The sequence below is a fragment of the Hordeum vulgare genome, chromosome 3H, assembly GCF_904849725.1.
Source record: "Hordeum vulgare subsp. vulgare chromosome 3H, MorexV3_pseudomolecules_assembly, whole genome shotgun sequence".
Classification (NCBI taxonomy): Eukaryota; Viridiplantae; Streptophyta; class Magnoliopsida; order Poales; family Poaceae; genus Hordeum; species Hordeum vulgare.
In genome coordinates this window covers 18,380,831-18,404,946 of record NC_058520.1, presented here as the reverse complement: position 1 = coordinate 18,404,946, position 24,116 = coordinate 18,380,831, and the positions used below count along the sequence as shown (strand labels likewise).

Below are 24,116 nucleotides of genomic sequence, written 5' to 3'. Positions count from 1 at the left end.
TATAAAATGAAACGAACAATGCCAATTCAATCGAACAAAAAGTGAACATAGCGCGCATCTGTTTGGGTCGCACGGTTCAAATTGCTCTTAGAAAGAGGACTGAGGACTATACCTGGTCATGGGATACCCCGCCCGACCGGCCCGACCCGACCAGGCCCGAAAAAGCCCGACTCGGCCCGGCACGGTCTTGCCCGCGGGCCTTATTTGAGCCTGAATTTTGAGTCTGAAGAGTATGTCAGGCCGGGCCTGTGCTTGGTGTTTTCACGTTTTAGGGAAGGGGCCCGGCCCGAGGCCCGAAGCCTGGCGGGATTTAGCAGTGATGGGCTGTTCTTGGGCGTAAAATCTAGTCCCAACGGGCGGGCCGGGCCGGGCTCGGGCCTATGCTTTCTACGTGGGGCTTGGTTTGGCCCGGCCGGGACTGAAGGTCCACTACTCAGAAGACGCGTAGGCAAAAGAGGACGTTCTCATCGCTCCCGTCACATCGCTGCTTTATACTGCACTATTAATTCCTGCCCCAGACGACACGGCATAGTCGGCCGCCAAGAGTCGTTCTGGGTGGGCCATGCTGCATTACTGGGTTCAGTGTCCATGTCTGGGTTCATGTCTGGGTTCAGGGTCCATAATGCAGTAATGCAGTGGACTCCATGGGTAGAGTCCACAGTTCACACGTACGCACCACGCGCTTGGTGGACCAGACAAACAGACGAGAGCATCATTATTGCAACGTGAACTCTACTCAATTACCAAGCTGCTTCTTCCTCCTGAAACCTCAGAGTTGGCACACTGCTCCGCGGTTCCTGCATTCCTACTACTTCCACAGTGATCGAGAGAAGAGGAAGATGGAGGGGGGGGGGTGGTGAGCGCGGTGACGGGAGCCATGAGGACGCTGCTGCCCAAGCTGGCGGCGTTGCTGGCGGGCAAGTACAAGCTGTCCAGCGGCGTGCACAAGCAGATCGTCTCGTTGAGGAACGAGATGGGCAGCATGAACGCGCTCCTCGTCAGGCTCTCTCGGGCGGCGGCGCTCGACGAGCAGCAGAGGGACTGGCGTGACAAGGTGCGCGAGCTCTCCTACGACATGGAGGACTGCGTCGACGTCTTCACCCATGACCTCAACGGCAGCGGCCATGGCGGCAAGGCCTGGCTTAGGCGCAGGCTCAGGAAGATCAAGACGCGCCACAAGATCGCCAGCCGCGTCGAGGAACTCAAGGCTCGGGCGCTCCAAGTAAGCAGCTGCCACCATAGGTATAAGATTGATGAGCGCACCCTTTCTCCTCCTCCTGACTGCATCCCTTCTCCTCGGGCTGGGGGGCTGGTGGCTATTGACCCTCGAATGGAGGCACTCTATGTAGACCCCAACAACCTCGTAGGCATAGACGGCCCGAGGGAGAAGCTCATCAAGTTGCTCAGTCGGGAAGAAGACGGCGCAAATCGCCTTAGAGTTGCGGCTGTCGTTGGATCTGGAGGTATGGGCAAGACAACTCTCGCCCACCAAGTTTATACCAAGATCAAAAGCCAATTTGATTGCAAGGCTTTTGTAACGGTGTCTCAAAATGCCAGTACGTTCAAGACTCTTTCAGATATATACCAAGCATTTAGGGGCTGGATGCCTTCTAGCCTCAAAGATGGACAACTCATCGTCGAACTCCGGAACTACCTCAGAGATAAAAGGTATATATGTTATCATGATTAATTAATTAAGTTATGTATAAAGATCATATAATGTAAACTTCTGAGATGAAACCACATGTTAGGATCCTACATTGTTTGTGCGATTAACACAACAATTGTATCTTGTGTTGTTTGACAGATACCTTATTGTGTTGGATGATATCTGGGCAATAAACGCATGGAATACTTTTAAAGTTTGTTTTGTGGAGAATAATCTTGGTAGCAGAGTTATCACAACTACACGAAATGAAGATGTGGCTAAGGCATGTTGTTCTTGTTTCCATGGGCATGTCTACAGGATCAAACCTCTTAATGATCTTGACTCGAGGAGATTATTTTATAAAAGGGTATTTTATTCTGACGAAGCGTGTCCAAAGCAACTAAAGAATGTTTCTGGTGAAATATTGAAGAAATGTGATGGGGTTCCATTAGCTATTCTCAGTGTTGCCAGCTATTTGGCTAGTCATGAAGAGGTGAGCTCAAAGGAAACCTGGGAGAAGATGCAAAATCATTTAGGTTTTCCATTGGAAGGACATCCTGCATTTGAATGGATGAGGCATGTGCTTACTCTTGGCTACAATGATTTATCATTGGACCTTAAGACATGTTTATTGTACCTTGGTATATTCCCGCAGGGTTCTAAAATTAGAAAAGAAAATTTGGTGAAGAGATGGATTTCTGAGGGTTTTGTTACTGAGAAGCATGGTTATGGCCCTGAGGATATTGCAGAAAGCTACTTCACTGAGCTCATCAACAAAAACATGATCCAAATAGACGAGTACGATGATTGCGGGCATGTGTTGTCCTGTAGAGTGCATGATCTAATGCTTGACTTTATCATACTAAAGTCCACAGAAGAAAACTTTATCACCGTAATCAAGGAACCACCTACAGGTAATGGTGCACACAACAGGAATGGCGGTTTCGAATTTCGCCGGCTATCCCTCCAACTTAGTAAATTCAGAATGCACTCAGGTGTTGGGTAACACGGCTCTCACCCAAGTTAGGTCTTTGAACTTTTGGGGTGAACCTGAATGTATGCCTTCTCTCTCAAGTTTTCAACTTCTGCGAGTTCTGCATCTTCATGCTGGTGGACACGAATATCAACACTATGATCTATCTCCCATATGCAACTTTTTCCAGCTGAGTTATTTGAAGATTGGAGGTGTGCATTGTGAGAAACAGTTAAGAGAATTGCATAAGTTACAAAATTTAAAGACATTGGAGCTAGCTAGTGGTGTAGGATTTTTCCGGCTAGATGTCAGCATATTACCGTCGACATTGTGCCATCTGATTGTTCCGACAGGTGTCAAACTGTTTGGTGCGATCGGCAGGATGAAAGCCCTTTGTACTTTGGTTGGATTTTTCATACTTCGCCGAGATGCGAAGAGCATGAAGGCGCTGGGTGCTCTGAGCAATCTGAGAGAGCTAGAGTTATATCTCGAAGGGCCTTTTGTTCCTGATTCTGGTTCTAATTATGATTCTGTTTATGATTCTCTACTCCTCTCCCTCAATAGACTTGGCAGGCTTCAATCCATCACCTTCCATGGTCTCGCAAGATATAGTTACTTGGAGAAGTATGTCTTAACTTGTTGGTCCACACCACCACCAAGTCATCTTCATCGATTACATGCGCAGGGCTTCACCTTCTCCATCGTCCCAGATTGGGTTGCACAACTCAACCAGCTCAGAAGCCTGAAAATTGAAGTCCGGTCACTGCTGAGAGATGGTTTGGAGGTTATGGCCAGGCTGACCATGCTGGTTCACCTTGAATTGTATGTTCGGGAGCATGTTCCCATACAAGGCTTACTCATCCGAGCTGCAACATTTCCAAATCTCAAGGAATTTTGGTTCAGGTATAAAGCACCTTGCCTCATGTTCGAGGCAGGGGCCATGCCCAGGGTCCAGAGCCTCACTATGGAGTGTTATGCAGAAGCAGAGCGGCAAGGTGATGATAGTGTGCTTGATGGAATCGAGCATCTGGGAAGCCTAGAGACATTCAAGGTGTATATCTGTCACCAGGAGAATTTTAGCAGGCTTGTTGAACTTTCGGCGCTGGTTTCTGAGCTGCCGGCGTGCCTGGAAGAGATTCAACGGTGGGACGAGCATAGTCTCAAGGTTATGCTTAGGAAGGCAATCAACAAGCATCCAGGGAGTCCTGATGTTAGCATTGAACCTGCGTAGGGCGATCAAGTGGACAGGATGGGAGGAAGTGCAGAGCTCAAAATGGTACGTTCAGAAATTTCTATGCTCCTGTAGTTTATTTCTCTATTCCCTGCTGTGTGAAAGCTAACCATATACTGCTTATTGAGATGCAGCATCTGCATGATAATGAATTGGGAGCTAGTAGATTCTAATTATATTTAACTTTTATTTAGTTTTTCTCTTCATCACTGCTTACTAATCTGACATGCAGCGCTCTGCGTTTCACAACTATAATTGCAGGGACAGATTACAATGGGTGCTCTACTGCCATTCCATGGCCAGAATAAACATTGGTTGGTGGAATGGCATGGAGAAGGCTGCTCAGCTGGTCGGTGTTATGATATATAAGCAATGTAATGTCGCATGCTTGATATAGTGTGTAAGAACCTTTAAATTGTGTGTCTGTTCTATGATATACTGATTCAAACATTAACTTAGGTCCTAAAACTTAAGAACTTTCGGAGGCAGAAAATTACTAGTCTTCAAACTGATTCAGCGGTTAAGAAAGTTAAACTGCTTCAACCTAAAAACTTAAGAACTTTCGGAGGTAGAAACTTCAGAATATTTGCTCTGTCATAAGGAGGGCATGGTTTGTTTTGCAAATATTTTTTAGTGGTTCGGGTTCATCAGATGGCATGTACTCTAAACCCAAGTGGTTGGACTTGGACAATAGTAACTTTATACACCAATGTTTTCCTGATGAGGGGAATTAAACAGCTGTTTGGCGACTAATGTTACATCCTACTGTTATTCCGATGTGGATGATCTTTCTAGCCATTGTTAATCATTTTTCTCTACGTGGATATTCAGAGATGTCTTCATATTTTGCAGTATCTCAGGGGTGCTCTGCTTCTTTTAGAATACAAGTGCTCTGCTTCTTGGCTGCATGGGAGGGAAACACTAATACCATGTTTGGCATCACTAAGGCCGCGCTTGGAATCGATGTAAATACAGATGTATTATTCTTACAAGTGTAACTTACAGATGAAAAACTATTTCTAACCGGAAATCAAAACGACGGGGTTTTACAGGTGTATTTGGAATGGAAATGCTAATCCAAACAGGACGTAACAGGTTACTTGCCATTCTGTTTTCACCGAAAATAATAGAGAGTTCTCCTAGTGCGTGTAGTATTATTGATTTTGTTTAAGAAATTGTAGCAGCACTATACAAAAGGGAGTTGGAGCTCCCAGAAAGAAGAAGAAAAGAGAGAATGGTAAATACAGCGTGCCGTCCACTCCACTGACATGGTAGAATGCAGATGCATGCGCAGGTTGTGAATCCAACGTACCTTTTCCTCTACGCTGTGTACTTCCCATTCCAGAAATTTGATGAAGTCTTCACATAGTTTTCACCTCCGGACCGGAGAGATGAAGTGACTCTTCAAGATGTTTTCATGATCACCGCACTTCCGATCGAGGGGAAGCCTCTTTGTATGAGCACTGATTCCGAGGGATGGCGTCAACAAATGGAGGCTCTTATTGGTATCTCGCCTCCAGAGCCGGAGGTAGAAGATGGAGGGAAGAAAGATAGAGTCCCGGCCGGCGCTCCTTTCACTTGGATTGCCGCCAACTTTGCTCATTATCCTCAGGACGCAAATGACGAGGTGATCCAGACGTATGCTCGTGTGTACATGTGGTATGTCATCTCTAGGACTATCTTCGCTGACGGCACTGGCAAGAATGCTCCATGGATGTGGCTGAAGGCATTGACTGTTTTCGACAACAAGTTCAGTTGGGGCTCGGCCGCACTCGCTTACTTGTATCGGCAAAGAGGCTGAGCCTGAGACATGGCGAGCTAGGGCCTTCTTCCGCACGGGACGCGAGCAGCAGCTCAAGGTGGCCATGTCCCCTTTCATGGTGGTAGGAGGAAGACCACTGTTCTCAGCGTCGGTCGATCTCGGTGCCGCCGGATCGGATCTCGCACGCGGCCACCGCTGGCCTTGTGGGGTGAGTCGGCGGCCTTCTCCCGTGCATGGCGGTGGAGACTCGCGATCTGCCGATGGTCCAGCTGTGTGGAGTGGCGGGATCCCGGTGAAGAGCGTGAGCCGGCTTGACAGTGGAGGCGCGGTTTGCTCCATGGCAGGCATGAGCAACCAGATATCGCGCGGTCCAGATAGGCTTGGGCGGGTGATAGCACTCTAACTGACGTGACTCCATGCTGGCACGGTGGTGCCGGTTGCTAGGCACCGTGGTGGTGCCGGCGTCCAGCCTGACGGCAGGCTGGATCGGACCGTGCACAAGCTCCGTCGTCCTCCGATCACTGATCTTAGATTTTCACCCGGGAGAAAATCCACGCTCTCAAAATAAAACCTTCAACGAGGCACCGGCAGGCACAATCATACTTGGGGTTTTCACCCTGAAAGCTAAGAATATGTATTCTTTCTGTGTTGTCGCGCCCTCTTGCCAATGTCGATGCTATCGGCGTCGAAACCGGCGGATCTCGGGTAGGGGCCGTGAACTTTGGACCTTTGATTGATGGATTGCACGAGATGAAGGAGACAGTATTTACCCAGGTTCGGGCCCTTTTAAGGATGTAAAACCCTACGTCCTGCTTGATTATATTCATGGTGTACAAGGATTACAGAGTTGATCTACCTCGAGCTTATATGAGCTAAATCCTAGATGAATCAACCTGGCTGTACGGATGAAACCCTCTGGTTTATATAAACACCAAGGGTCCCTAGGGTTACATACAACCGACCTTGAGTCGGGGATAGGGGCGCCGACCTAAACTATTAAACTTGGACGATATGCGAGTCTTCGGAGCTTTCCTTCTCGAATACAAAGTCATCATGCAGTTCGTTATTCAATAATACGGCCCATATGGTCGATCTATTAGAGATGGGCCGACCATCCGAGGACCCCTTTGTCCAGGACTCCCTCAGTAAACCCCGAACTTGCGTCCAACGCCGATGTATAGGGTCTTCTGCAGCTTCTCGCGCCCAGAGTGATCGGCTTGTGAGGCGAGTTCCTCCATCCCCTCTGATTTGTGGAACGACGATCCAGTCATCACCAGTTCTCGATTATCGAAGCATCACGGGGCCCACATCCTCCAAAATTTCCTTTCGAGAATCGATAGCAGCACTCGATTCTTGTGCGCATTAATGAGGAAAAGCAATCTAGTAGTCCCTCACGGAACCGCTTCTTGTAACCGCGGAAAAAAAATACTCTTTATAAACAGATCAAATTCGTCCTTGGATGACCATCACCCCTCAAGCTCCACCAAGAAAACCCTGGAGCTCCAGCGCCCAGAGCCATGGTGGGTTCCTCCTCGCGACCCTTTGGACCCCTCCCGAGAGATTGGGCAAGTTGTTCCGTTTCCCTACTCTAGTTGCGCAACCTTGAAGTACAAGGATATCTCCCCACATCGGATCTCGCGCCTACTCGTGTTGGATTGAATTCCGCTAACGGCGAGGCCCTCGCAGAGAACTTCCCTACCCCGCAAAAGGGTGAAAGGGTCTGCTTTGTTTCTTTCCTGCTGCGAGGTCTGGGCTTTCAGGTGTGGTTGAATTGACAACTCAACTGCTAATACTTGAGAATATTCTTTGGCTTCCCCTTGAGTCGAATCAATAATTTTGGGTTGAATACTCTACCCTCGAAAACTGTTGCGATCCCTTATACTTGTGGGTTATCACACATCCTCGCAAATGCCGATAGGAAAAGCAGTTGATTTGTCGGCCATTTGCAAAGACATTTCAGTGGGTGTCAACTTATCCAATTCAAGCCTACGATAAAGAGAGAGAGGCATAACACTAACACCGGCTCCAAGATTGCATAAAGCAGTTATAACGTAGTTTTCTTTAATGGAGCAAGGTATAGTGGGCACTCTGGGATCACCTAGTTTCTTAGGAGTTCCACCCTTGAAGGTGTAATTAGCAAGCATGGTGGAAATCTCAACCTCAGGTATCCTCCTTTTATTAGTCACAATATCTTTCATGTACTTAGCATAAGGAGACATTTTGAGCATATCTGTCAAACGCATTTGCAGAAAGACAGATATAATCATTTCAACAAAGCGCTCAAAATCCTCATCATCCTTTTTCTTGGATGGTTTTGGAGGAAAGGGCATGGGTTTCTGAACCCATGGTTCCCTTTCTTTACCATGCTTCCTAGCAATGAAGTCGTTCTTATCATATCTCCTATTCTTAGGTTGTGGGTTATCAAGATCAACAGGTTCAATCTCCACATCCTTATCATTGCTAGGTTGAGCATCAACATGAACACCACTATCAATATTATCACTAGGCTCATGTTCATCACCAGATTGTGTTTCGGCATCAGAGACAGAGATATCATTTGGATTCTCAGGTGTAACAACAGCAGGTTTGCTAGCATGCAAGTTCCTATCATCTTTCTTTTTCTTCCTATTACTAGGATGACTAGGTGCCTCAGTGCTAACTCCTTGAGAATCTTGTTCAATTCTCTTAGGATGACCCTCAGGATACAAAGGTTCCTGGGTCATTCTACCACCTCTAGTGATAACTCTAACAGACTTGTCATTCAACTCATTGAGCAAGTCATTTTGAGCCTTAAGTACTTGTTCTACTTGAGTAGTGACCATAGAGGCATGTTTACTCAAAAGCTTAAGATCATTGACATTTTTATTCACACAAGCACTTATATGATCAATCATACGAGCATTTTGCCTCAATTGTCTGCTAACATAATCATTGAAACTTTGTTGTTTGGCAACAAAGTCATCAAATTCATCTAAGCATAAGCTAGCAGGTTTATCAAAAGGAATATCACTCTCATTGAATCTACGAAGATAATTTACATCTACTACCTGTGTCGGGTTATCAAGACCATGTATTTCTTCAATAGGTGGTAGATTCTTAACATCTTCAGATTTGATACCTTTCTCTTGCATAGATTTCTTGGCTTCTTGCATATCTTCAGGACTGAGGAATAGAATACCTCTTTTCTTCGGAGTGGGCTTCGGAAGTGGTTCGGGAATAGTCCAAGCATTATCATTGCTCAAGATATTATTCAATAGAATCTCAGCTTGTTCCACAGTTTGTTCCCTGAAAACACAACCAACACAACTATCTAGGTGGTCCCTAGAAGCATCGGTTAGTCCATTATAAAAGATATCAAGTATTTCATTTTTCTCAAGAGGGTGATCAGGCAAAGCATTAAGTAGCTGGACAAGCCTCCCCAAGCTTGTGTGAGACTCTCTTCTTCAACTTGCACAAAGTTATATATATCATGCAAGGAAGCTTGTTTCTTATGGGCAGGAAAATATTTCTCAGAGAACTAATAGATCATATCCTGGGGACTACGCACACAACCAGGAGCAAGAGAAGTAAACCAAGTCTTAGCATCACCCCTTAGCGAGAAAGGAAACAACTTAAGGATATAGTAGTGGCAAATCTTTTCCTCACTCGTGAATAGGGTGGCTATATCGTGCAGCTTAGTAAGATGTGCTACAACTGTTTCAGACTCATAACCATGAAAAGGATCAGATTCGACCAAAGTGATTAACTCAGGATCGACAGAGAATTCATAATCCTTATCAGTAACAAAGATGGGCGAACTAGCAAACTTAGGATCGTATTTCATTCTAGAGTTCACAGATTTTTCTTTCCACTTGCGCAATAAATTCTCAAGATCATAGCTATCTATGACAGCCCGATGCCGACGTTCCAGAAGATTCCCCTCTCTTTCCGTTTTCATCGTGTGTCTATTTTTGTTTTGTCGCATCATCATCGCATCATGCGCATCATCTGCATTGCATCGGCATCCCGTTGCCGCCCGTTTTCAAAACTTGCATCCGTTAGTAGTTGCCGGTCCTCGTCGTTGTCCGTTCTAAGTCCGACCGCACACGCACGCGCCCGCGGCACCGTCGAAACCCTGTTTTTAATGTGCATTTTAAACTCTCTCTGATCGAGGTGAAACTTGGCACGCGGTCGCGATTAGTTTTAGCTAGGCCGCCTGTCGAATTTCGTCGCGATCGGAGACCGCCTGGTACCTGAACGGTCGACCGTAGCGGCACCGTCTTCGGTTAGTCATCGGACGTGTGTCGGTGTCTTAAAAGTCGATGCCGCGCCGCACCACTTCCCTCTCATCTTAGCCAACGCCACTCCACACACCTAACCTTAACCCGCCTCTCCGATCGGACCGCGCGAACGCGTCCGGAGGGTCGAAAAACCCCCACATACCGTGCATCCTAGCCCATTTCCCTATTTAAGCACCCCTCCCTGCCTATTTTGGGCGCCCCCCTAATCCTCCTCGGGATCCGCGCCCTAACCTAACCCTAGCCGCCACAGCCTCTCCTCCCTCTCCCTGCCCGCCGCCGGCCCGCGAGGCCCGCAGCAGGCCCGCTCCAGGCCCGGATCCGGCCGCCGCTGCCCGTGCCCGCAGCAGCAGCCGAGCTGCGCCAGCCGCCGCCTCGTGGAAACCCGCCGCCGCCTCCCTTCGGCCACAGGCCCGCCGACGCAGGCCGGCCTCCCCACCGGTATGCCCCCGCGCGAGATCCCGCGCAGCCGGCATCGACCTCGCCGCCGCCCTGCCCCGCAGCCCCGCCGGCTCTCCTTCCGCGTGCGCCGCCCTCGCCTCCCCGTCGTGGCCCTGCGCCCCGTGGTGGTCCCCCCTCGCCGGCCGCCACGGCAGGAGCCATCGCGCCGCCGCTCGGGATCGAGAGTGGAGACGGGAGCGCCTCCTCTGCCCGCGCGTGGGCCTCCTGCCGAGCCGGCCCAGCTGGCACCGCTCGCCCCGGCCCACCTCCAAGCGCCCCTGGCCGAGCAAGCCGAGCCACCGGCCAGGCCCAGTTGGCCGCCCTCGGCCTGCTACCGTCTCCCCTTCATGGGCTGAGCCCGCTAGGTGAGAACTCCTTGCCTAGGTGCGCGTTAGATATGTTGCGCCACCAGATTCGGCCCGTTAGAGATTTAGTTTTTTTTTTCTTTTTCGGTTTAGTTAATTTCAGGATTTAGCTATTTATTTAAACCCCCGTAACTTTTAAACCGTAAGCCGGTTCGAGACGTGTTATATATCGTTTTGGGGTAGCTTCACGAGTAGAACACGTTTATCCAACTTGCGTAATTGTTTGACGCCGTTTAGGGTGCCTAATGCTTTGTTTTGCGTGCTGTTACAATAGGATCCGATCCATGGTTATTTTCCGCGCGTGTCCGGGTTGTTCGTATGACGTAGAGTAAATGTCCATGCTCTAGGGAGCTATTTGCCATGCATTTTAGAGCGGTCAAGTGTAATTTTGCGTGTAGGGATTGCCCGTTAGATTATTTTTCGTGTCTAGGTTTATTTCTCCCGCGTTATTGTGTGGCATTATTTTGTGTTGCAAACCCCACATATTTTATATGTTTCCGGGGTAGAAAAATCCCATGGATTTTTCTGTGCAATTAGTTTTAGCTTTTGAGGAAGTTAGTTCGCGAGATATTTTGCCGTGATGCCCTTTTGTTTAATTCGTAGGATTTATTCCGTGCCTCGTTTGAATTAGTTGTCAACTAGGGAGTTGATCTTGGGTGTTTTGTTTAGCCCCTGGTATTTTTTAGTTGCAATAGAAATGCATGTTTAGGTGTTGTTTGCTTGCTCTCAAGTTGCTAGAGATAGTGCTGTTTTGGAGGAGCTGAAATATTTCTAAGTCTGGAATCTGGTATTATTTTGTTGCTGTCTTGTCTTGCTTGCATCTTGAGATCTGTAGCTCTTATGAGGTTGGTCCAATGGAGTTAATTGTACCCCTTGTGTTTCTTTAGCATGCTGTGATGTTTCATGCCATTTGGAGTCCTGTAGCTATAGGTTTTGCTTCTTTCAATATAGCTTCAGGCTGAAAACTGCACTTTCAGGAGGTGTTATTTTCACTAAGTCTGAAATAGTGCGCGAGATGCCGTTTTGTGTCTTCTTTTCCTAGTGCTCCTTGCTGCCATGCTAGTTGTTGTTAGTTGTTTGTAGTAGTGCGTCTTGCCCTCTTTCATGCCATGTCTTGTTTGCGCATACCGGAGTTGTGTAGCCGAAGTTGTGAGGCGTAGAAAGTGCTATGTGGCTGAATTTGGCAGCTTGTAGTGTTTTCTTGTTATGCTTGTAGTTTTCAAACCGTAGCTCCGTTTTGAGCGTGTCCTACACGATACTTGCTTAGAATCTTATGTAGTTTCATTTTCTCTTGCGGGTTGTTTGTTTTGAAGTGCTCGTAGCCGCCGTTGCACATAATTTTGCATTCATGTCATCATATCTTGCGGTGCTTGTATCTTTTGTTCCGTAGCTCCGTTGGAGATGTTCTTTACGTGTAGATTACTTGCCTTGACGCGTAGAAACACGTGAACCTATTTGTTTTGCTGTTTAACAACTAATTAAATACATTAGATCAGATCTGGACAGAATTGTAAATTAACCCGTGAGGTCGTCTCGGAGGTGCTATATGTCATTTCCGACCTCACTTAAAATGCCTAGATAGGTAGTTTAATTTCCGCTTCACCTCTTGCATGTTTGACAACATTAATATTGTCGTGTAGATAACCGGGAGTGAACTAAATGATTAACGTGGAGTTTCGTCAATATGCAACTCGTTGCATATTGAACTTCATTTAATGTGTAGCGTTTGATTGCGTGGATTGTCATGCCGTGACTTGCATGTATTCAGTAGCTCATGCATCATATGTGTTGGGCATCGTGTGGTGAATATCGTGTGTTGATGCTTGTTTCCGGTTTCCCCGTCTCGATAGAGTTCCGCAAGCGTGTCGGATGTGAGGACCCGTTCGACTACGTCGGTTCGTCTGCTTCACGGAGTCGTTCTTCTTCCAAGCGGGATCTCAGGCAAGATGATCATTTCCCCAGATACCATTACTATCATTGCCATGCTAGTTTTACCGTTGCTATCGTTTACGTCTCGTTGCCTACCACCTGTTAAATATCAGCCTCTCTACAAGGCCATGAAACCATCAACCTGTTCACCCTAGCAAACCACTGATTGGCTATGTTACTGCTTGCTTAACCCTGTTTAGCGTTGCTAGTTGCAGGTGCAGATGCTTCCATGTGATAACATGGGTTCCTTGTCTTATCACCATATATTAATGCTATTTAATTTAATGGACCTATATACTTGGTAAAAGGTGGAAGGCTCTGCCTTCCTAGCCTGGTGTTTTGTTCCACCTTTGTCCCCTTAGTTTCGGCTACCGGTGTTATGTTCCATAAATGAGCGCTCCTGACACGATCGGGGTTGTTATGGGGACCCCCTTGATAATTCGTTTTAGATTAAAGCTGGTCTGGCAAGGCCCAACTTTGGTACTACATTTGCCTAAACACCTAATAAAATTGCATAGGGACTTTCCGGACCCCGAAGATAATTTAATCAACCCCCGGGCCAGTGCTCCTCATGAGTGTTGGCCCCACCTGAGCGATGTCCGGCGCCCCTCTGGTCACCCGGAGGTTTAGCGATCCCGACGTCTAGCTCATCCGCCGTGTCCTGAGAACGAGGTACGCGACTCCTATCGGGATCGTCGACACGTCGGGCGGCCTTGCTGGATTAGTTTTACCTTTGACGAGATATCTTGTGCATCGGGATTCCGGTGATGCTTTGGGTAATATCAGAGTTGAGGTTTTCCACCAGGGAATCCGACGAGATCGCGAGCTTCGTGATTGAGGATTTCTATGCGGCTTGTGGTAATTTGTGATGGACTAGTTGGAGCACCCCTGCAGGGTTAAATCTTTCGGAAAGTCGTGCCCGCGGTTATGTGGCAACGTGGAAGCTTTGTTTAACACTGGTTTTGATAACTTGAAGTTAACTTAATTAAAAACATGCCAACTGTGTGCGTAACCGTGACTGTCTCTTTCGTGAGTTCCTTCTCCGATCGAGGACACGGTGGGGTTATGTCTGACGTAGGTAGGTGTTCAGGATCATTCTTTTGATCATCTGTAGTGACGTCCGTTATGCGTAGATCTCCCCCCTCTTATTTCTTGTACTCGTAAGTTAGCCACCAAATATATGCTTAGTCACTGCTGCAACCTCACCACTTAACCATACCTCACCCATTAAGCTTTGCTAGTCTTGATACCTTTGGAAATGAGATTGTTGAGTCCCCTGTGGCTCACAGATTACTACAACACCAGTTGCAGGTACAGGTAAATGTTACTTGATGCGAGCGCGTTGATTGTTCATTTGGAGTTGCTTCTTCTTCTTCTTCTTCATCGATCTAGGATGGGTTCCAGGCCGGCAGCCTGGGATAGCAAGGATGGACGTCGTTCTTCTTTTGTCGTTTGTTTTCGTCCGTAGTCGGACCCTGCTCTTACTCTTGATGATTATGTAATGTACTGATGTGACTCTGATGTAGCTTGTGGCGAGTGTAAGCCAACCCTTTATATATCCCATCTTTTCAGTACATGTACTTGTAGCGATATCCATTCTTGCGACACGACGAGATGCGCTTCTATCCCTGACGAGGCCCTCGTGCCAAATTGAGGATAGGGTCGCATCTTGGGCGTGACACTATCCTTACAAGCAAGAAAGTCCTCAGCTATCTCTCCCTCCATAACATAACCCTCAGGTATATCAGGCAATTCATATCTAGGAGAGCTAGTTCTAACAGGTGAAACAACAGGTTCTACTTCAATAATTTCAGCAGTTTCAGAAGTATCATCACATTCAGCAGCAACTCTAGCAATTTGTGCATCAAGGAATGCACCCAGTGGAAAAGCAGTATCAAGCAAAGCATCATCATAAGCATCATGGATAGCAGAAGTAGCATCATCAAGCACATGCGACACATCAGAATTTCTAGTAGGTGGTGGTGTCGCAAACTTACTCATAACTGAAGGTGAATCAAGTGCAAAGCTAGATGGCAGTTCCTTACCTGTCCTCGTAGTTGAGGGCAAGACTTTAGTTTTTGGATCTCTCGGATTCCTCATAGTGATCAATAGACGTAAATCCCAAGTGACTCAGAGAATAGAGCTAGGCCTCCCCGGCAACGGCTCCAGAAAATAGTCTTGATAACCCACAAGTATAGGGGATCGCAACAGTTTTCATGGGTAGAGTATTCAACCCAAATTTGTTGATTCGACACAAGGGGAAGCCAAAGAATATTCTCGAGTATTAGTAGTTGAGTTGTCAATTCAACCACACCTGAAAGACTTAGTATCTGCAGCAAAGTTTCAGTAGCAAAGTAGTGTGATAGCAATGGTAGCAACGGTAACAGTAGCAACAGTGACAACAGTAGCGGTAACAGTAGCAACAGTGACAGCGGTAGCGGTGAAGTAACGTAGCAAGGACCAATAGGAAAAGACTCGTAGGCATTGGATCAGTGATGGATAATTTTGCCGGATGACATTCATCATGTGACAGTTACAACATAGGGTGATATGTAACTAGCTCCAGTTCGTCAATGTAATGTAGGCATGTATTCCGTATATAGTCATACATGCTTAAGGAAAAGAACTTGCATGACATCTATTGTCCATCCCTCCCGTGGCAGTGGGGTCCTAATGGAAACTAAGGGATATTAAGGTCTCCTTTTAATAGAGAACCGGAACAAAGTATTAGCACTTAGTGAATACATGAACTCCTCATACTATGGTCATCTCCGGGAGTGGTTCCGGCTATTGTCACTCCGGGGTTGCCGAGTCATAACACATAGTAGGTGACTGCAACTTGCAAGATAGGATCAAGAACACACATATATTGATGAAAACATAATAGGTTCAGATCTGAAATCATGGCACTCGGGCCCTAGTGACAAGCATTAAGCATAACAAAGTAGTAGCAACATCAATCTCATAACATTAGTGGATACTAGGGATCAAACCCCATCAAAACTAACTCGATTACATGATAGATCTCATCCAACCCATCACCGTCCAGCAAGCCTACGATGAGATTACTCACGAACGGTGAAGAGCATCATGGAATTGGCGATGAAGGATGGTTAGTGATGACGACGACGTCGATTTCCCCTCTCCAGAGCCCAGAACGGACTCCAGATCCGCCCTCCAGAGGAAGAACAGGTGGTGGAGGCGGCTCCGTGTCGTAAAACGCGATGAACTCTTCTCTCTTAAATTTTTTCTGGGCGAGAGAGACTATATAGAGCTGGAGTTGGAGGCGGCGGAGCCACGAGGGCCTCACAAGCCTGCCAGGCGTGGCTAGGGGGGGGGGGCGCCTCCTGGGCTTGTGGGCTCCTGGCTCCGTCCCTCCAGGTAATTCTTGCGCCAGTATTTTTTTATATATTCCACAAAAAATCTTCGTAAATTTTCAGGTCATTCCGAAAACTTTTATTTCTACGCAAAAACAACACCATGGCAATTCTGCTGAAAACAACGTCAGTTCGGATTAGTTCCATTCAAATCATGCAAATTAGAGTCTAGAACAAGGGCAAAAGAGTTTGGAAAAATAGATATGATGGAGACGTATCACGCTCCAATGCAACACACAACATTGCATCGCAACTCCAAGTCGTCGGCGTCGGCGAGTGTTGCATAGCAGCACTGGGAGCCGCCGTCGAGTTCCTTTGCAACTCTACCGCCGGCGAGATCCGGGTCGCAGCATCACATGCACCATCCGCCGTAGACGAGATTTGGGCTGTAGCACCACCGAGATGCATTACAGCTCCTCGCCCTGCGAGAGTTGGGTCCTTGAAATAGTTGGTGGAGTCCTGCAGCAGAGCTCCCTACGGCGGTCGTCTCCGCCTGATGTGCAGGTCATTGCAATACTAACTGGCCCAACTCCATGGAAGCAACGACGGCGCTCCCCTGAAGTCCACCGAAGCTCCAATGGTCACCACCCTTTGCAGCAGCTCGCCGCCTTGGCTTGCCGCACCGACAGCAGGCCCGTAGCAGTGCTGCGGGCAGCGACCGTTGCATCTTACTGGAGCATCGACGGCCGGGCTGCAGGCCTGCAACAGTTGTGGCTGGGTCGTCTACCTGGGCTCGCAGCAGGTGCGCCTCTCTCCTTCAACAACCTCCATGGCGGCAGTGAGGTGGACGACTGGAAGAGTGACGACGCAGTGGGGAAAAGAGGAAAATGCATAGAGACGGGCGGTTGGGCGAAGAGATAAGACTGAAAACAACGGTGGGCAGAAACAGTGTGTTGCGCATGGGCTATCGTTCAACGAACCCGACCGATTTTTCAACTATGTTCACCTTTATATTTTTGATTGTACATGAAGAACCAACTATTTCTATACGATTATCAGTTAGATTATGTTGTGTTGTCTCGGTATCTCGGTGGTGCTCAAAAGAGGTGTACGAGTCTTGTACCGTGCCAATCTTCTTGAAAGAGAAAAAAAGAAGCAATTCCAAATTGAGTAACGGAATTCTTTTCTCACTCCAATTAAAAAGCACAAAAATATATATTAAAAGATGAAGCAAATTAAAAAAAAAAGGAAAAAGAAACACACGCTTCCCCGGTTGTCTTCGTCTCCTTTTCCCCAGCGCACCGCACCGCGTCTCCGTTCCTCTTTCTCCTCCTCCTCCTCCTCCTCCTCATCTTCCCACCTCCTTCGTCAAACCCCAGGGCCAAGCAACCGCCGCCGCCGCCCCCGCCGAATCCGCGGCCCCCGACCCCGCCCCGCGCGCCCCCGGCCCGCCCCCCGCGCCGATCCGCCGGAATCCGCCGCAAAGGCGGCGCCTTTCCGGCTCTCCCCCGATGTACAGCAACTTCAAGGAGCAGGCGATCGAGTACGTGAAGCAGGCCGTCCAGGAGGACAATGCCGGCAACTACGTCAAGGCGTTCCCGCTCTACATGAACGCGCTCGAGTACTTCAAGACCCACCTCAAGTACGAGAAGAACCCCAAGATCAAGGAGGCCATCACCGCCAAGTTCACCGAGTACCTCCGCCGCGCCGAGGAGATCCGGGCCGTCCTCGACGAGGGCGGCGGCGGCCCCCCCGGCGCCCCCAACGGCGGCGACGCGGCCGTCGCCACCCGCCCCAAGACCAAGGGCAAGGACGCGGGAGGGGACGGCGCCGGCGGGGACGACTCCGAGCAGTCCAAGCTCAGGGCTGGGCTCAACTCGGCCATCATCACCGAGAAGCCCAACATCAAGTGGAACGACGTCGCCGGGCTCGAGAGCGCCAAGCAGGCGCTGCAGGAGGCCGTCATCTTGCCCGTCAAGTTCCCCCAGTTCTTCACAGGTGAGCCTTTCCAAAGGAAGCCACTAATTGTTCCTCGCCAAGGATGAGACGATTTTAGTTGCTGTGGATCGTATTTATGCATCTTGATCTCGATTTAATCTGATTGGATGAGCATGAATTATTCGGTTCTGGAGTCCAGGTAAAAATATGCCACACAAGCTGGCTTTTGTCTGCATAATTTTGAACTGCCATCAGCGCGTATTACTTGATAGATCTTTATTGGACAAAATTAGTTGGTTTAGCGCAGGAATGTCTAGCGAATTATGTTCAGGAACCTTGTTGACTTCTCAATCCTCGCAAAGAACCTTGCTAAGCTAAACTTGTAATTACCTCGCTCTTGTAAGAGATAATAGTATGCTACACAAGCTGGTTTGTGTCCGTAGATAAAAGCATAATTTCGAACCACTATGAGCGTTTATTGCTAGATAGATCTGTATTGAACAAATTTATCCGGTCAGCGAAGGCATGTCTCACAAATTATATTCAGCAACTTTTTTTTTACTATTCAATCCCCGCAAAGAACCTTTGTAAACTTATACTGTAAGTACCTAGCTCTTGTACCAGATAACAGTATGGAGTAGAACCAATTTTTTTCTAATGACGGTGGCAGTGTGAATTACTGAATTAAAAGATGATTATCAAACCAAGGGGAATAAAAAAAGAGTCATTTCAACCATAGAGCCATAGAAACATTGGTTTCTTACAGTACAGCTTGGTAAATGTAGCAGGTTATAGATAGATCAAGATATGGACTACTTAGTTGAACAAACTTAATTGGTTTGTCGCGGGGATGTCTAGCAAATTATATTCAGGAACTTTGTTGACTCTTCAATCCTCACAAAAAACCTTGCTAAGCTAAACTTGTAATCACCTCGCTCTTGTAAGAGATGAGTAGAGCCAAAAATTTAGTAAAAAATTAGTAATCATGGCAGTGTGAATCAGAAGATGGTTATCAAACCAAGGGGAATAGAAAATGTCAAACCAGAGCCATTGAAACATTGGTTCCAATCCTTACAGTACAGCTAGGTTATAAAAAAGAAAAAAATGCATCAGATTGTAGATAGATCAAGATCTGGACTGCTTGGTATGGGTCTTCGATTATCTAACATGGTACAGTAAAGGTTAGGTTCACTTCCTACCTTTTTGTGTGCCTTGTGCATTCAGCATCCTATGGTTATGTGATTTGAAAATCAGCACAGTTTTGAAATACTGTCACAACTGTTATCAGTTATAGGTTTGGTGTCCTTAGCTAGTTATTAACTAGCATATACTGGATAGTGATTTTCTTTTCTTTAGGTAACTTCTGATTTGCAACTCATGGATTTTGCTTTTCTTCAGGCAAGCGGAGGCCATGGAGGGCTTTTCTTCTGTATGGTCCACCAGGAACAGGAAAGTCTTATTTGGCTAAAGCTGTTGCAACCGAGGCTGATTCAACATTTTTCAGGTAGTTATCATATATTTCACCTTCACACTAGCCCTTATTCTTACTGATTTCATCCTTGAATGATTTTTGGTCGTATTTAACCTTTGTGTAATAGTTACCTGTCGATTTGGAGAGTATGTAGCAGATTAACAACCTTACATCATCCTTTGCCTATTGCTTATGTTACCTAGATTTATTGCAGAACTCTAATTTGCAGGATATTATTCTGTTACTTGTCTGATAATTATAACAGAAACCAATTCTATGTGTTTGAAACAGTAGATAAGGGCATGTACAATGGTGCTATCTTTGGAGTGCCACATAGGATAAATGATGAGGTGGAGGAGAGAACTCATAAAAAAAGGTTTGCCTTCTCTTATTTAAGAGAAGACAAGCGATGATCTCTTAGCACAATATGTCTCACCATGTTTATAGGAATAGCTAGTTATTGAAGATAAGGCTAAGAGATGACCCATTGTAGACATTTTTTTTTCATCTCTAAATTACACGCAAGACTTAAGATAACACTATCTTATCAACCATTGTACATGGCCTAAGTGTTTGCTCAATTAGTTATTTTTGACCCATAGGCTACTCAAAATTTAAATTTATTTTCTGTTCTGATTCAAATACTTATATTGAGCTGGTAAACTTCATATTGTGAGTTTGTGATTGTTCTAGTTCCACCAGCTTATGTTAGTATGTGTTGGAATGGAGTTTTTGCCTTTTCTTCATTGGGACTTCTCTTTTAACGATGACACAATTGCTAGTTGCTCTCTCTCTCTCTCTCTCTCTCATCATTGAGTAGCATGTATTATCTCTTACTTTCCATGTGTTGATAATTCACTGTCATAATGTAAGCAAATCTCCCACATTATAAAGCGGTTTTATGTGCCAACAAGCACATGCAGCTCTGCAATTAATATTTTCATGTATTTTTCAGGTTTCCAAAGTGCCTCTTTGTAGTAGTTTCATCATGTGCAGCAACTAGTGTTTTCACGTTTTTGTTACCGCTATGAATTTCAAATTTCACGTAGTGTTTTATTTGGGCATGGTTGATAATAATATTGACAAGAGTACATGTACCCCGTCTGACCCAAAAGAAGTTGCGTGGTTTTAGTTCAAATTTGAACTAAAACCACGTCACTTCTTTTGGGATGGAGTATGTTTAGTGCACATGTGTGGATAATGAGTTAAGGTAATTAAACTGGTAGAGTATTAGTACATAATTTATGTCTCTTGAGCCTTTTATGTTTCTTTTATTGACATGTATTACAGTAACATCATAAAAGATTGAACAAGGCAGGTCCCTCTTCATGAAAATTGTATTTGATGCAGGCAAGAGAGTTTTTGCTAAAAATATCTTTTGCAAAACTAGGAAAGTTCTCTGTTGTAAGGTGTGTCCTAAGATAGCAGTGTTAACAAGTTACACTTGGTTTTAGTGTTGCTTTTCATGTGCATACCGTAGAGTACGATAGTGTTGCTTTTCATGTGCTAAACCCACTGGCTGAAATTGGGAACTTGTGCTGTCTACATGCATATTTTTTTTAGAAAACAATGCAGTAGACATGGTATTAGCATATTATCATTCCAATGGATGTTATTGTAATCTGCTTCCATTTGTTATGTGCATTGAAATGAAATTTGTGAGAACAAAAAATATAGTCCTGTAATAATTGATAGGTCAAATGAGCTATTCATTGAACAAATAATTTTGCCGTCAATTTGCATAGTAAGATAATAACTTCAGATTTGAGGTCTTGTACTTCATAAACATTACCAGATGAGCTGTGTTTAGCCCGACTCAAAAAACAATTTGAACATTTCCCCCTTCGAAATCCTTCCAGAGCTGCACTTCTGACTTCCACATGAGTAGCTTAACTACACATCGATTCCTAGGTTAAAGAGTAGTAATAACAAACAATGTATATGTAGCCACACCATAAAACATTTGGCGAATATGTGGACTGGCAATGCCATTTACATTTATGTGGGGTGAGCACATTACAGGTTTTACAATGGTATGTAAATATGTCTGAACAAGCTTGCATGTTCTTCTTTCTGGACTTAATGAGCACATGTTTGTTGCTAATGTTTATTTCCTACTACTTCCATTTTCTGTACTGCTAATATAATATCCTTAACGCTATTCCATATTAATGCATTCAATTTATCTGCAGCATATCTTCATCAGACCTTGTTTCAAAATGGATGGGCGAGAGCGAGAAACTAGTTGCTAATCTTTTCCAAATGGCTCGTGAAAATGCCCCTTCAATTATCTTCATTGATGAAATTGATTCTTTATGCGGTACACGTGGAGAAGGCAATGAAAGTGAAGCTTCTAGGAGAATAAAAACTGAACTTCTTGTACAGATGCAGGTGAGTTATTGCAGCCTATAATGTTGCGAACTCTTTCTGAATGTGTTCTGCTTCAGAATATGTCGACATGCTTAGTTAGAATTCTGTACTTAGAGGATGGTAATGATTCAAATAATTCAGTCATGGAGAAGTCAGACACATTCTGTGCCCAGAATATGGAATTAGCAGTGAGCCTAGTTTTAAAAAAAACTTTGGCCTCTGAGATTTCTTTTAATTTTGGTCAAACCATTGGCCTCCCAGATTTCATTTAATTTTGGTCAAACCATTGGCCTCCCAGATTCCTTAGCAAGCAGTTTTGGGTAATAGTGGGCCGGCTATTGCATAACACTGGATATTTCACCAAACACACTAGTTGTATAGATTCCTCGCCCTACCTGTTTTGGCTAATACATTTGCTTTGTTTTCCTATAACCGTGCAGGGTGTTGGCCATAATGATGATAAAGTTCTTGTTCTTGCTGCGACGAATACGCCATATGCTCTGGACCAGGTCTCCGAAAATTTGTCAAATACTCTGTTGTGCTATTTATGGTTTATAAAGATTATCTTGGTATTTCTTGGAAGAGTTTGGCACTTTACGTGTATTCATTAATTCAGGCTGTTCGGCGGCGGTTTGACAAGCGTATCTACATTCCTCTACCTGACGCGAAAGCTAGGCAGCATATGTTTAAGGTACTTAAGAAACATCTGTGCAACACTGCATAAACATAAGTTTGTTTGGAAAGGTTACCATGATCCTTTGCTTAAAGCGGGCAACTTAAATTCATTCAGGTACATCTTGGGGATACACCTCACAGCTTATCGGAAAGTGATTTTGAGGTCTTGGGTCGTCGTACAGAGGGGTTCTCTGGTTCCGATGTTGCTGTCTGTGTAAGTAATCTTTGCACAACCCACATGTATCTGTACATTATGACGAGCGTCTGATTGTTGCTATTTGTCAACAGGTGAAAGATGTGTTGTTTGAGCCTGTGCGCAAAACACAGGATGCTATGTACTTCTTCAAGACAGATGGTGACATGTGGATGCCCTGTGGATCGAAGCAACCAGGTGCTGTGCAGACCACGATGCAGGATCTTGCATCCAAAGGCCTTGCCTCACAGGTAAGACATGGTAGGACACATTTGTTTTCCTCCAAAAGGCCTCTGTTGAATTGAATTTGAATTTCTAAGGTGTATTGCTTGGCTGCAGATTCTCCCACCCCCAATCTCGAAGAGCGATTTCGAGAAGGTCCTCGCGAGGCAGAGACCGACTGTCGGCAAGAAGGACCTGGAGGTGCACGAGAAGTTCACCAAGGAGTTTGGCGAGGAGGGCTGAGTGGTACGCAGCCGCGAGAACTCTCTCGACCCATGCACAGCCGCACCACAGAAATGTATATTGTTTACAACTTTGATTCGTTGCGCTTGGGAGTTAAATTCGCAGATCTGTACACTCTGGTAGCCCTTACTGTGCTTAACGTATGGCGACGACGGCAGCCTTGTTATGCTGGGCTATCACTGTGCCTCTGTTGTCAACTCTATTTCATTTACACTCTGTTGTGCTTGGAATTTTCTGCAAGTGTATTAAGGAATAATTGATTATTAAGGTGGGTAGTCCTTGTGGTGCAGCTTGTATAGCTGTTTTAATTTTTTCTGGTATCTACTTTACACCCACTTTCTTTTATTTTGTTTTGGTAGTGTTTGTTATCATAAATTTAGGTACTAAAATTTACTTTTTTTTGTTCATTTGGTGAAATGAGACCTGTAAGCTCCACTTGACAAGTGAAGTCTACCTTGTGTGGATTGTGGGCAATGACTCAGGCAGGGTTTACAGACGTGGTTGAGATTCTGAAAAGAGTAATCATAGAACTTATGCTTGATGACTTGGATGTCATAAACTGGTAAAATATATTATGGCGGTCATTTAACTTGACCTTGCGTGGAGGGCAGCAAGTGAGTCCGAGTGAGTTGTACTAGGCTTAGCTAAACTTATACTCTCTTTGTTTTTATTTACTCTGCGTATTGGATTTGTCTAAAGTCACACTTTATGTACTTTCAACAAGTTTGTACAAAAATATGTTAACATACACACCATCAAATCAATACCATTGAATTTGTCATTGCATATATTTTGACATCATATAAATATGTTGCTGTAAATATTCATATTGTCTTTTATCAACTTGGTCAAATTCTATAAAATTTGACTTGAGTCAAAGCTAATATGCGCATTAAATAAAACGTCTCTCTCAAACTGAGTAAAGCTCAAGGTCAAGTTATAAAAGTGGTCAAGTTATAAAAGTGGCTTGTCGGACCCGGCAAGGCGCCTCTCCGACAGGTGTGGACCAACCTGTCACTGCTCCACCTCATCGCTACACCAGTCACTTGTCGATGAGGTGT

The 24,116-nt window shown here is 45.6% G+C and overlaps 1 protein-coding gene and 1 pseudogene across 2 annotated transcripts; both read left to right on the top strand.

Moving 5' to 3' along the window:
- The first annotated feature begins 675 nt into the window (after positions 1–675).
- On the top strand, positions 676–4,903 carry LOC123442605 (annotated as a pseudogene). The gene is made up of 3 exons (XR_006630492.1): positions 676–1,668; positions 1,808–3,897; positions 4,114–4,903. The product of XR_006630492.1 is annotated as a disease resistance protein RGA5-like (transcript).
- A 12,362-nt stretch (positions 4,904–17,265) lies between these two features.
- On the top strand, positions 17,266–23,363 carry LOC123442604 (protein SUPPRESSOR OF K(+) TRANSPORT GROWTH DEFECT 1). The gene is made up of 8 exons (XM_045118695.1): positions 17,266–17,941; positions 19,280–19,385; positions 21,545–21,743; positions 22,163–22,231; positions 22,339–22,413; positions 22,513–22,611; positions 22,686–22,841; positions 22,930–23,363. Exons 1-8 carry the CDS (start codon positions 17,455–17,457, stop codon positions 23,053–23,055), a joined length of 1,317 nt encoding a protein of 438 aa, XP_044974630.1. The 5' UTR covers positions 17,266–17,454; the 3' UTR covers positions 23,056–23,363.
- The last annotated feature ends 753 nt before the right edge of the window (positions 23,364–24,116 follow it).